Source organism: Athene noctua, chromosome 10 (assembly GCF_965140245.1).
Source record: "Athene noctua chromosome 10, bAthNoc1.hap1.1, whole genome shotgun sequence".
Lineage (NCBI taxonomy): Eukaryota > Metazoa > Chordata > Aves > Strigiformes > Strigidae > Athene > Athene noctua.
This window is the reverse complement of record NC_134046.1, coordinates 12,417,496-12,430,065: the sequence shown is the minus strand read 5'-3', so window position 1 is coordinate 12,430,065 and position 12,570 is coordinate 12,417,496. Positions and strand designations below refer to the sequence as shown.

At 53.3% G+C, this 12,570-nt stretch overlaps 1 protein-coding gene across 1 annotated transcript; it reads right to left on the bottom strand.

Moving 5' to 3' along the window:
• Positions 1 to 3,465: 3,465 nt before the first annotated feature.
• On the bottom strand, positions 3,466 to 7,409 carry BHLHE40 (basic helix-loop-helix family member e40). Its single transcript, XM_074914308.1, has 5 exons — positions 7,100 to 7,409; positions 6,929 to 6,998; positions 6,717 to 6,824; positions 6,025 to 6,148; positions 3,466 to 4,982 (listed from the first exon to the last, which is right to left on the bottom strand). Exons 1-5 carry the CDS (start codon positions 7,177 to 7,179, stop codon positions 4,123 to 4,125), a joined length of 1,242 nt encoding a protein of 413 aa, XP_074770409.1. The 5' UTR covers positions 7,180 to 7,409; the 3' UTR covers positions 3,466 to 4,122.
• Between the last annotated feature and the right edge of the window lie 5,161 nt (positions 7,410 to 12,570).

Genomic DNA, 12,570 nt, shown 5'->3' with positions numbered 1-12,570 from the left:
GGTACATGCCTGTAAAAACCATCCAGTCCCATAGCACTCGGTTATAGGAGCTTTCCAAACAGGTGGTGAAAAGCTAAAATTATGTGTCTCTGTGTCCTCAGCGGGGTTAGGAAGGGCCCTTGCCTTCAGGAAGGCTCTTATCCTACCTCCACAGGACTGGTATAAAACGGGACTGAGACATTAGAAAATTCAAGAGCATTTCTTTCCTTTTGAGGCAATCCTGCGCTCGCATTCACCAAACCACCCTCAGCATCTCCACGATCTCCTCTGATCCACTCCAAACCGGGCTGCCTCCTCGTACTCGCTTTTCACGCACCCTGGCTTTGTTTTTTTGCCTTTTCTAAAAAATCATTGTATCCTCCTTGCCTTACTTCAAGGAGTCGCTCGGGAAGCCCTATTTATGGGTTGAAATGCTGCTGAAAGAGTTATTGCCATGTTATTCAGCTGTTGTGCCAAGCCTGCATGGGGATCGGGTTTCTGCTGAAAGGGTGCCAGGCACGTCTTTTTCCAGGAACCAGCAGCCGTATTTAGCCTCCGGCTGCACATGAAAGACTGCAGTCGGAAACGTGACATTGTGTCAACATTTGAGGCAGGTCAGAGCTGGGTGAGACCATGAAAACAAGTCCGGGGAACTCAGCACACCCCGCCGGCACGGCGCGGCACGGGCTGCCACGGCCTGGCGCCATGCCGGGGGTCGGCCCCCCATCCCCGGCCTCCTTCGGCCGCCGTGTTGCCCCCTCACTGCCTTGCGCCGGGATGGAGCGCGCTGGCTCTGCCGGGGGGCAGGGGGCTGCCCACGCTGCCGGCCGGGGATGACCGAGGCCCGCCGGACCCTGCTCTGCCCTGCACAACTCACCTGTCCCGCTGGCGCCTGGCCAGGGCGGTGGAGAAAATCCCCAGCCCGTCATTAGCCTTCGCTTCCTGGATAAACCTTATCTCTTGCCCAATTTTTTTTTTTTTTTAATTTTACAATTTTTTTTTCATCCGTGACTGAGGATCTGGAGATTCTGTGAGTCCTCCCACCATATGACAAGGTGGGTCAGAAGATGGAGACCGAAGGGGAGTAAGAGCCATGAAAACGAGCCAGAAATCCAGCCATTAACGAGGCTTTAAACACTGCTGTGCTGAGCACCAAATGTTGTCCCCAAAAGGGGGTTACTTACAGTCTTCAGTGAGATCAATATTTAGCCCTAATTAGAACAAATACGACATAAACATCAGGAGGTATGGAGACCCCAAATAAATTAATAGGAGCAGGCCTGTGTTTCTTCCTAGCATTACTTAAACTAACGTTACTTTAACACTGAGCATAGTCTAACAGCAGTCCCCAGGCACCTGCTTCTCCCCTAGCTGGGTCCCAGAGGTGCTGCAGCCCAGGACTGAGCATTTAACCTCTTACTATATTTTGCGATTTATCTGCATTGTGAAAACCTGAAATATCCCGCAGAAGTGCCCATGCCCCATCCACGCGTAGGCGATGCTGTGGGAAACCGAGTCCTCCCACCCGTCCCGCACAGGCCAGAGCCGCGCTTGGCCCAGCTTATGCCTTGGGGGAGAGGTTTGGGGTCCCCTCTGTTTTGCATGGAGGCCAGAAAGCGTGCCCCGTTGCTGGAGGGGCAGGGAAGGAGCCCACGGTCAGAGCGTGGGATGATCCCCCCTGGCCTGTTTTGCAACAGCCTGAGCAAGAGGCACCAGGCTGCTCGCTACCGCCCACAGCGCCGGCTCCGAGTCCCAAACCAGTGACAGAAGCACGGCAGCGGGGTGGCTCAGGTCTGCTCCCGGAGCGGGCCCTGCCCGCGGGTGCTTGGCGGCTGTCCCTCCCCGCTGAACAGGCCCACCACGGAGGCAACCAGGGCTGCTTTCCCTGGCAGAGGTGGCTTGGGAAGGGGAAGTTGTCAGGACAGCCCTGGGGCCACCCCACGCCTCACATGCCCCTTGCGCCCCTTGGCCTCAAGCGGAGGGCGGCACCGTGCCGGGGCAGGCCTGTGGTGCAAAAGTGGCGGTTTGGCGAGGCTCAGGGACACCGGCAAAGCAAAACCAACCTAAAAAGCCCATTTTTCTTCCAGGTAGAAGAGGAATCCTCCATGGCAAGGGACTGCCATTTCCCCACTGAGCTCAGGGCAGACAAGCCAAAAATCCAGGCCCAAGGAGTGCAAAGTGACACAAGGAGAAAGCAGAAAAGCCAGCCAGGGTCTCCCAGCACCTCTCTTGGATCGGGAAAAAGAATCCCTGAAGGTGCCAAGGGAGTTAAAATAAATAAATATCCCTGGGGAAGATGGGTAATGGGACCCTGACCTGCCTCAGGGCAGCGGCACAGGAGCCCCACTCCTCCCCTCGCCCCATCGCGGCTGGATCGGACCATACGAAATGACCCTGCTCCAACATTTAAAAGCACAGGAGGCAAACCCTTATCTTCCACAGGAAAAGAATTATTTTATTAAGTATTTTTAAACAACTACTTAACATTTACTCAAGATAAAAATATGTACAATATCCCACCTTGAAGAAGGCTCCAAAATATAAACACTGTACCTCTCCCTAGAGAAAAACAAAAAATTCTTCTCTTCAAAAAAACAAAAGACAACCCAGAAACAAGAATACATTCATATTTTCACTTCTTTATGCTCAAGTAGTTATACAAATAATAGACATCTGAAACGTTTTACCTTTTAATATATTTATATAATATATATATATTTATAACAGGATTTTACAAATAAAGGCAACAACTGTATACCAAAAAAACCAAAAACCAACAACAAAATAAACATTAGAACACAATCTGCAATCAAGCATAGTGCATCTCAACAGCTGGTGCAATGGGAGGGCAAAATGAAAATCCATCCAACAGGGTTTCTGGACACGAGTTCTCAAAACCAATAAGGAAAAAAACCCAGCACTGCATTTTGCAGCGAAGGGGTTTTTTTTAAAAATTAAATTTAAAAAAAACCAAATTGGACATGATGTTTCTGTGCAGAGAAAGACCCTCGCAGTTTAACGGGACAAGTGTCAACACCCTAACCCTCTTTCTTTAATACGGTAATGTGGGCCAGCGTTTACCAAGGAGACTAAGGAATTTAGATGCTCAAACCTCGCCGGGATTAGACTCCTTTGAAAATCCCAGCCTTTTAATTTTTCAAAGGCACTGACAGGGGCATATTCAGCAGGCATCATGCTGTCGACTTCAGCTGAACTGCTCCCTCTTGCACGAAGCTCTCGACTTGCCCCACGCAGGAAGCGGCTGCTCACCGGCTGGGCCCCGCCAAAGGGACTCGTAAAACCACTTTGATTTCCAACAGGCCAGACCCAGCAGAACTGTACAGCAGCAGTGAGAGAGAGGCCTGGAGTCAGGTGCAACAAGCAAAGTGATCCTTAGGATATTTTCTCCCCTACCCAGCCCAAACTAGCAGCTCAAGTTACAGGAAGGGGCGCGTGTTAATTTATTTATTAGATGTATGCCATGTAAAGCTTCCAAGCAGCATCTACCTTTTATTTCTTAAAAAAAAAAAATATATATATATATATATCAGCAAAGGTGTGGAGAGAAACCCGTCTTAAGTCTACCTGACTGTGCACGACCAAGCAGTGACCGCTGCTCTGCTCCTCCTCCGCTTTCGGCGGCGTTGCCACCACCGCCACACCGTGCCGGTCGCTCAGATGCTGGCGGCTGATGGGCACTGAATCAGTTCAGCTCCAACTACTGGCAGTGGGGCCGTCGCCTTAAAAGCCTTGATGAGAAGTACCGTATTTTTATATTCACAGACCCTAAAACCAAGTCTGCCTAATGGAATATTTTTTCACAGCTTTGCAACAGAGTCGCAGCTGACCAAGTCAACTGTTGTTCTGCAGATGCAGAGAGGGAAGAAGGTAAGGGGTAAAGCACAAAACCCTTGTTGTTTTGTTGGGGTTTTTTTTTGGAAGTAGTTCTGATTTGCTAACCTGGGCACATCCTTCATCCTTCTCCAAACTACCTGACAAGTCAGAGAAAAGGGGATTTAGCTTCCTACACGCAGTGAACCTTATCCCCACACCTCAGTCCAGCCAATATATAAAAGTGAAATAGTCTCAAACTAAAAAAAAAAAAGAAAAAAAGAAAAAAAAAATTTAAAAGTCACACTGCGCTTAGTCTTTGGTTTCCAAGTTCAAAGGAGGAATCTGCTTCAAAGCTTGAAGCAGAGCTGAGGAGTCGATAGGGGAATGGGCTGGGACAGGAGAAGGGAGTCTCTGGGGCATCAGCAGAGGCGGGGAGATTTTATCGGGGTTCATGAACCCCGTAAGTGCTGCGGCAGAGGCGGGGAGGCTGGGGTACAAGACAGGTACAGACGCCGGGTACCAGCACTTCTCCAGCATGGGCAGATAGGCTGTTGCGGATGGCGGGATCAAATAGAAAGGCAGGCACAGGGGGGGCTGGTGAGCGTGGGGGCCCAGGAAGCTGCTGGAAGAGCCCATCATGTCACTGCCAAAAGGGCCATCGTCCTCCGGCGACTCCAGCCGGCTCCTTTTGGCCGGTGGGTCTTCAGTCTCTTGCTTAATAGAGCTTATTCTCTCCTGGACAGCATACTTGAGTTCAGTATCCTTTTTGAAATACTGCTGTTCGGATTTAGAGTCACTTTTCTCCAGCTCTCCCCCGTACCCGCTGTCCGTGTCTGTGTCGCTGCCGCTCTGCTCTCCGCTGGAGTGAGCAAATGTCCTCTGGATCACAGGCACGCAGTTCTTCCCGTGTCCCTCCACCGCTTTGGCCAAGGAGACAGGTTTCTCTTTCAAGTCCACCATTTTAGGAGGGATGTCTCCAGACTTGCGGCCGGCTCCGCCCTGGAGCACCTCGGAGGCCATGCGGTGCAGATGGCTGACCAGCTGGGACGACTTCAGGTCCTTCCCATTCTCGTGCTTTGCCAGGTATTGCAGCATTTCCTTGGCACACATCTGGAAACCGGATCGAAACATTTCCTGGCTGGAATCAAGGTTTCTTGATGACAGGTCACCTGAGGAAACATTAACAGAAAGAAATTAAAAATTAACAATGTGCTAAACAGTTCCATTACCATCTTTGAGGCAGACTGGCAGCGATATTAAACTTCAGTTACAGCACAGCTACAGAGCTGAACTCAGCGATCCACCTGAACTTTGCATACGTTCCCCCGATTTCTGCAGAAGCGAACATTTTTATTTGAACATCCGTCTGTCCACTCCTACCTAATAACTTTAAACTTATTTTTTAGTTCTGCATTTACCGCATACTCCCCCTTCAACAGGTGCTGAAGCACAGAGCAAAGGAGCGAGTCAAGCTGGTGCCTTCCCCGGGAAACACCCCAGGGAAGGTAGAGAGCACCTCGCCCTTCACCTACAGGCAGAGCTCCCGGAGTGGAGCACGGCTGCCCGCCAGCAGCAATGCCAAGCTGGGGTGATTTTGCTTCGGCTTAAAGCTCTATTGCACTCCCTGTGGCTGCTGGAGCAGTGGAAGGCTCTTCAGAAAAACTAAATTTTACTTTATCAGATTCACGTGAGTGCCACATGCAAAAACAGAAGGAGGAAGTGCATCTAAAGCACGATAAGCTGAGACACCGGGTCCCCTCTTTGCCTGCAGAACACAGGCTAGCTTGTTTATAGAGATACCTAAACCAGGTATGTCTAAAAAGCAGATTTACATCTATTTTCAGAAAAAAAAAAAAAAAACAAACAAGCAAACAAAACTTGGTTTGATCCAAATCTTAGAAACAGAAAGATCTGAATGGCTTTGGAGAAAACCTCACAGCAAACCTGGGCTTTAAATAAAACTATTTAAAATCCAATTTAATTCTAAGACAACTCCACGGGGCACTCTACACGCACCACACTGAGAAACGCATCTTTTTTTTGGGAGGGAAAGCTCATAAGCAAAGCCAGAGAAAATTACGGCGATTAAGGGCAAGAACTCCTGCCTCCTCCTTCCTTGGGAACGAAGTGTCACAACTGCATTTCAAAGACTCCAAGAGAAAGTCCATCAAGCGCACGCAGGTTCTCACACGATATGATTTGAATACTCACCCGCTTGTAAACCATTCTGCAAAGCAATTATTTTCTGCTGCTGCTGCTCGATGAGGTTGGTGAGCGCTTTCACATGCTTCAAGGTGAGCTCGAGAACCACCGCCTTCTCCAGGTGACCTAGAGTCTGGGAGCAAAGGGACAGGTTGGCGCCTGCCGGGGGCTCGGCCACGCGCTGTCGGGGCTGCCGACGCTTTCCGAGGAACAGAGGAAGGACCGACGTGGCTTGGGGAAAAGGCTTAAAGGCAGTGCATCGATCCTCAACACCACAGGGCTATAAGTGACAATATTCCGCGAAAAGAAGTTAGAAAGCAGGCTGCAAAGAGGCTCTCACGCAGTCCTGCGGGTAATTTCGGACCAGCCACGCAGACCAGAGGGGAATATTTTATTTATCTGTTCTGCTGGCACCGTGACCTCAGCAAGGGGGAACCCGACCGGCGGCTCCCCTCGGCCGGCACTGGGCGGGGGGGGGGGCACGGCCCCCCGTCAGCTCCCGAAGCCGCTGCAGGACACCCCCCACCACCACCTCCCAGCTCCCGGGAAAGTTTGGGATGCGCTTCCACCGCGGGGCACGGCATTAAAAAAAAAAAAAAAAAAAATTAAAAAAACGAATTCCCGCTGAAACGTCAGGCAAAGACCCGGCGGCTGCAGAACCGCGGCGGCGGCTCCGCGGGCGCGGCGGGTCGCGCACCCACCGTCAGCTTGAGGTGCTCGGGCAGCAGGTCCTTCAGCTGGGCGATGCACTCGTTGATCCGGTCTCGCCTCTTCTTCTCGATCAGCCGGTGCGGCAGCTTGTAGGTCTCCTGCGAAGGCAGCGGGTCAGCGCTCCGCGGCGGCGGAAAGCTGCGCGCCCCGCGTGTCTCTGGGTGGGGGGGGGTGTGTGTATCCCCGGTATCCCCCAATTTACCTTATTGTCCTCGCTCCTCTTTAACCCCCTCCTGGGCTTGTAAACTTGGTACATGTGCGCGAAGTCCAGCCTACGAAACGAAAAGCCCCCAAATTATGCCCGGTTCCCGCGGGTGCGGAGGGGCCTCCCCCCCTCCCCTCCCCTCTCCGCCGCCCCTCCGCACCCGCTTACCCCGGCACGTCGCCGCTCTCCAGGGCGGGCAGCTTGCCCAGGCAGACGGGCGGGGGTTGCGCGCTGGTGATCCGCTCCATGGCCGGCGGGGTGTGCGGAGCGCTGCGGAGCGCGGCGGGCTGCGCGGAACCGGGGCGCGCGGAACCGGGGCGGGCGGCTGGGCGGTTCAGGGCGGGCAGCTCATTCCGCGTCCGCGCAGCGCGGGCTGAGGAGCGGCGGAGCGGCGGCGGGCCGGGTTAAATGCGGGCGAGTGGGTGGACGGGAGCGACGTGCGTTACCCTGTGACTGCCGGCACGTCTGGCGGCCGCCGGGGCGGCCCCCCCGCACCCCACACCCCCCGCACCCCACCCGTGTCACATGAGCCTCACGTGGCGCCGCCGCGCAACGTGCCGGGGGGAGGCGGGGCCGCCCCGGGGAGGGGGGGCGGTGGCAGCGCTTCCCCCCCCCCACGGCGGGATCTCCGCCTCCCACCCCCACGCGTGTCGGAGGGGCCCGGTGTCCCCCGCGGGGCGGGGGGGGCGTACAAGACCGCTGCGTCTGAGCGAGCTGCTCACACAGACCGGGGCGGGGGGGGGGAAGAACCCCGAACCCACCCCCAAAGCCCCGTTGGCATAAACAGAAACCCGGCTTCAATCTGCCCCCTCCAAACTTTAGAAGCGCGGGGTGGGGGGGAAATAACAAACGGCTCCAGGTGAACGCCGGGATCGCGGAGTTTGAGGACGTGTCGTGGTTTCGCAAAGCATCTGCAGCGCCCGGGTGCGAAAGGCGAGGGCACGGGGGTGCGTTACCCGCCGGAGCGAACGCTCTCCCCGTGAAGGGCTTGGGTCGTTTTCCCTGCGACTGCCGAACGAGTAGAGGCAAGCTCATCAGATAAAACGCGCCTTTACCGAGATAAGGTAACAGCAGGACTCCAGCACAGAGCCTCTGCGAGAGTCCTGGCCCGCTCCGCGGCGGGAGGAATCTGAGGTCAGGCGGTGTGACGTGAGAGCACAAAGCGATTTTATAGGGGCGATGGAGACGGGCCTTTTAAGGCTCACTGCCAGCGGAAGGTGCGTGTCGTTACCGGGAGGAATCCCGAGGGAAGCCAGAGCCTGGCTGAAATCTGCTAGCTGTAAAAGTCAGGGTTATAAAACCCCCAAACCCTTTTCTCGGATCCCAGCTGCGTCTCCAGCATAAACAACGCAGCGCCGTACTAGCGCCGGGGAGCTCCCCAGAAGCAGATGCTTGGGTTGGCCCGCTCGGTACAGTTCATTCCCTCTCTACCCTGAAGACCCAAGCTGCTCTTTTCCAAACAAATTTTGTGTCCAAGCCTGCAAACCTGGTGTCTACGACTGTGATCTGATCACCAAGCTCGCGGATCCGCTGGGATGCTGCAGATCCATCTCCCTGAGGAGGAGAGAGAACTCACGGAGTGGAATTGAGGGCAGGATCACAGCTCCGGGCTGGGGGCTTTGTAAAACGGAGGCTGTCTTCCTTACAGGCACTGAACAAATCCAGCAGTAACCATCAGACAAAATGGAAGTGATGCGTTTGTCCCTTCCTGCAGTTCAGGGGAAAGTAACCAGCGTAAGTAACGGGTACAGAATCAGGTGGTTCATTCTCTGCCCTGAAGCCCCAAGCTGCTGTTTTCCAAACAAAGGGTGAAAAAAAAAAAAAGTATAAGTTTTAATCTGCCCCATCACTGACCCCCTGTCCAAGGCAACAGAAATAATTAGAGCTTGCTGCAGCTGATTGCTAATGAAAAATGAGGTTTGGGGCCAACCTGCTCTGCATTTTAAGTTCAGACCCCAAGTGTACGTGGATAGTTTCATGCCCATGAATTCTCTGACTCCTGCACGCTCTTTCAGCTATTCGGTACATTCCTGCAGTGGGTGGTGAGCTACAAATCAGGGTCAGAGGTAATCCCCAATTATTTAGCCCTTTTACTGTTCTCGTGCTTGCCAAACAATTCTCCATATCAGGATTTACTCATGACCTTAAGGGACGTTGCCAAGGATTTAGGAGTCCCCCTAAAAAGAGGATCCAAATGAAGTTATTACATTCTTGGGCATCAAGTTAGATTGCTGGAGAGTCAAATTACATTTTCCTGGAGATCAGTTTTCATAAGCTAAGGCTGATGCAATCATCAATTTGCCTTCTCAATTTTGTTTGCCGAATTGTGTCTACATGGAGGGTTCCTTTACAACGTACGATTAAGGCAGTAGCGAAATGTTTAACAAGGCTTAATTTTCTAAAGCCCTTCGTCGAGCAGCACGTCTCCCGAGCGCTTGTTTCAGAAGGGCTGAGAGTCACAGGACAGCGGCAGCTCGCGTCCAAGGGGGATTTGCAGTTATTTACAGGCGTGGTAAAAGGCAAGCGTCTGGCAGTCGGTTGGAAGGTGTGCTGAAGGCGGGCAGGGGGGGCCGAGTCCCAGGACCTGCTGCTTCCCCGGGACCGTCCCCTTCCGACCCACAGAAATTTGGGGGGAAATGTGCCGAAAATCCCTGGCGCCGACGTCTGATCGGAGCCTATGTGGGCAGCGCCGGGAGTTAACAGATGGGTTGTGGATTCAAGCTTACGATAAGGTTACTGAGGGTGGTTTTGTTTTAAAATGTCTCTTACTTAATATATCCATGAAGGCCAGGCATGTGCCTGTGGCCTGTAATCAAATCGCTGACTCTCCCTCTGTCTCATTTCCAGCAATCTCGTTTCAGGTTACTGGCACCGGAGGTGAAAGAACAGCCACGTCTTGGCCCGGCAGCCAAGGCTGGACGCCGAGGTTACGCCGTGCGGGAGGTGCTGCGCGGATGCGGTCAGCCCTCGGCACCTGATGGACGGCCTCAAGGCCTCAATAATTAATACCCATTACTTTTTGCAGAAGGAAAAGTTTTCGTGAGAGCCCAACTGTCTCTAAGAGAGCTGGGGAGCAGGGTGCATGCTTGTGCTCAGTAAACGTGCTGGCTTTTCTTCTGAAAGAGGCAGATCTCTAGCTGTGGCACTGGGCTGGACGTGAAAGGACTCGGTGGGCAGCCGGGTGCTGCTGGCTACGGGGACGGTGCCTCCGTCGAGCACCCACCACCTCACTGCAGCCTGAGGTCTACGGTGCTGCTACGGTCAGCGTGGGATGTACCGAGGCAGGAGCGCTCAGGATCAGCAGCTCCCGGGGGAGCTGCAGGTCTGGTTTCCCCCCTCCCTGTAGCGTAGGAGAGCCCGCCCCGTCAGCTGAGGGCAGGGTCCCGAAAGGGGACTTCACAGCGGAGGAGCTAAGGAGCAGTTCGACACCCACCAGGGCTCTGCCTTGTCCTTTTGGTAGTCTGCAGGTAGTTGCAAAAGCTTGAATTAAGTGCGAAGTCTGGTGGTTTCAGCTGCGTGCGTGTGTGACTCACTATCTCAGTAGCACAGCTGGCCACACGCACTGCCGCGATGAATCGTCCGCACATTAGAATAAGTCGAGATTTAATACTGCAAGTACATGCATCCATCGCTGCTTAATTACACTGGTTTAGGCTACCAGGGACTTGTTTGGATAAAACACTGGGAAAACCTACCAAGAGCTGTTGTGTCTGTGGAGTCCCGGGCGAGCAGCAGGCCCGCCCTCCGGCGCTGCCCTGGATTGCTGCCGGGCACGTGAGAGCTGTGGGTATGACGCTGGCACCGCTCACTCGGCGAAACTCGCCCGAGGACTGTTCAAATGAAAGCCATTCCCTTCTTTGAGCAGAGATGTTTGCCAGCACCCAGCGTAGCAGTGGGAGGAATCTGTAGGTGGAAACTATTTGGAAGTGGCAAAATTTGTGGACATTACAATTCATAATAAGAGACTTTAGCCCACTTTGATACTCTGTTTAATAAAACATGCGGGCTTCCCGGTGACATCCTGCCCTGCCTTACACCGACAGCCAAACCCAGGCCACTGTTTAACCAGTTCCCCGCTGGCTGGTTGCACCATCGCGTGAGAAAGAGCTCCAGGCGTGCACACACCGGGCTGCGGCCTCTCCCGCCCCGACCCTGTGAGCACGAGCAGAGCCCTGAACCTCTGTCCGTGCACAGTGTAGGAGCCATTTCAAAGGTGATGGATGTCCCTGCTGCTGTGCCCAGGCTGCACGGTCTCTGTGGGGGACAGCGGGGGGTTATTCACCCCGTTTGGAGCCAGCCGGTGGGCAGCTGTGGGCAGGAGAGCTGTGCTGCCAGCCCATCCTGCTCAGGGGCAGGAGTTGCTTCTCCTCCCAAGTGACAGAGCTGTCTGCTGGAGGCTTTGCACAATGGGATCTGATCACATTCCTCCTTCTGCCTAACATCAAACAGTGAGTCAGCGATGAAGCCTCATCAGATGTCTCTCTGCTTCGGCTTTCATATCTGAAAAGCAGAAAGGATGGTGCTCTGCCAGTATGCAAAGCAAAGAAAGTAGGGTGCCTTTAGATCTATGACTTAGAAAATACCACAGCTTTTAACGACAGCATTATTTATTTTTTGCTGGCATCCCCATAGCAGAGCAGGAATCAATACCACCAAGGCTCATAGTCTGGGGAGATTCTGTTCTTTCTGGGGGATGCAGGTAACAACAACTACAGGGCCTAACTACATTACACCCGAGTCAAATATTAAAATAAAAAGTATTCTGAACTTGCTAACTGGATTAAAAAAACTACACACACACACACAAAAATAGTAAAAAATAAAGCCAGAACAGGAGGAAGAAGAGACCAGGAGTATGGTCTTCCTGCAGTTCATGTCAGGACACAGATGAGTTAAACCTTGACCTCTGAGCCCGCTGGACGAGGTCGGTGCGATCTGTGTGCTCATGGCATGTCAGGCACCTGTTGATCAGCCCAGGAAGCTGGTGGGGGCAAAACCTGGCAGGTGGCTCAAGCAGTGCCGTGGGGAACTCAACTAAACTTCTGCAGGGACACTCAGCTCCCGGGGCTGTGGGTGAGGGAGAACAGGCCCGTACGCTGCCTGTGGACTTGCTAAGCCCAGCCTGGTCTTGGTAGGCTTGTGTGATCCTACAGGATTGAATAGCTGCTGGCGAGGGAGTGGGATGCTCCTGCAGCTGGCTGAGGGCTGCAGTTGTCCCAGTTAACCAGGGACTGCTTGAGGTGTGCGGATGGCTGACTAAACTGGGAGAGAAAAAGGGATTATTGGCACTCTTAACTCACCAGCAGTTAATGAACATTTGTCCCCTTTGAATAAATGGGATGGAAAGAAAACGCAGGCGGTAGGGGAAATGCAGGTGCACAGGCTTCTTAGTAACAGGCCAGACAAACCATACACATGAGATTGTTTCCTAGTCATGCAGACTTAAAAAACACTTGGACATGAATATCATTAAGCTCTGGGGTAGTCTGGAGCAGCCGTGGGAGAATGTAACCAGTCATTTTCTAAATAAGAAGCCAAACCTCTGAATCCAGATCCACCTCCTCCCAAACTCCCGGTCTGATCCCACGTGCATCACGAGCCAGATGTGGCTTGGGCATTACTCCTGCTGCAAATTCAGC

What these genes read in the sequence shown, in the direction of transcription:
- BHLHE40 (XM_074914308.1), bottom strand. Translation starts at nt 7,179, where the DNA reads ATGGAGCGGATCACCAGCGCGCAACCCCCGCCCGTCTGCCTGGGCAAG. An exon ending in AGAGGAGCGAGGACAATAAG is followed by an intron (nt 6,825 to 6,928) that starts GTAAATTGGGGG and finishes CTGCCTTCGCAG; the next exon opens with GAGACCTACAAGCTGCCGCA. An exon ending in CCGAGCACCTCAAGCTGACG is followed by an intron (nt 6,149 to 6,716) that starts GTGGGTGCGCGA and finishes CTTTGCTCCCAG; the next exon opens with ACTCTAGGTCACCTGGAGAA.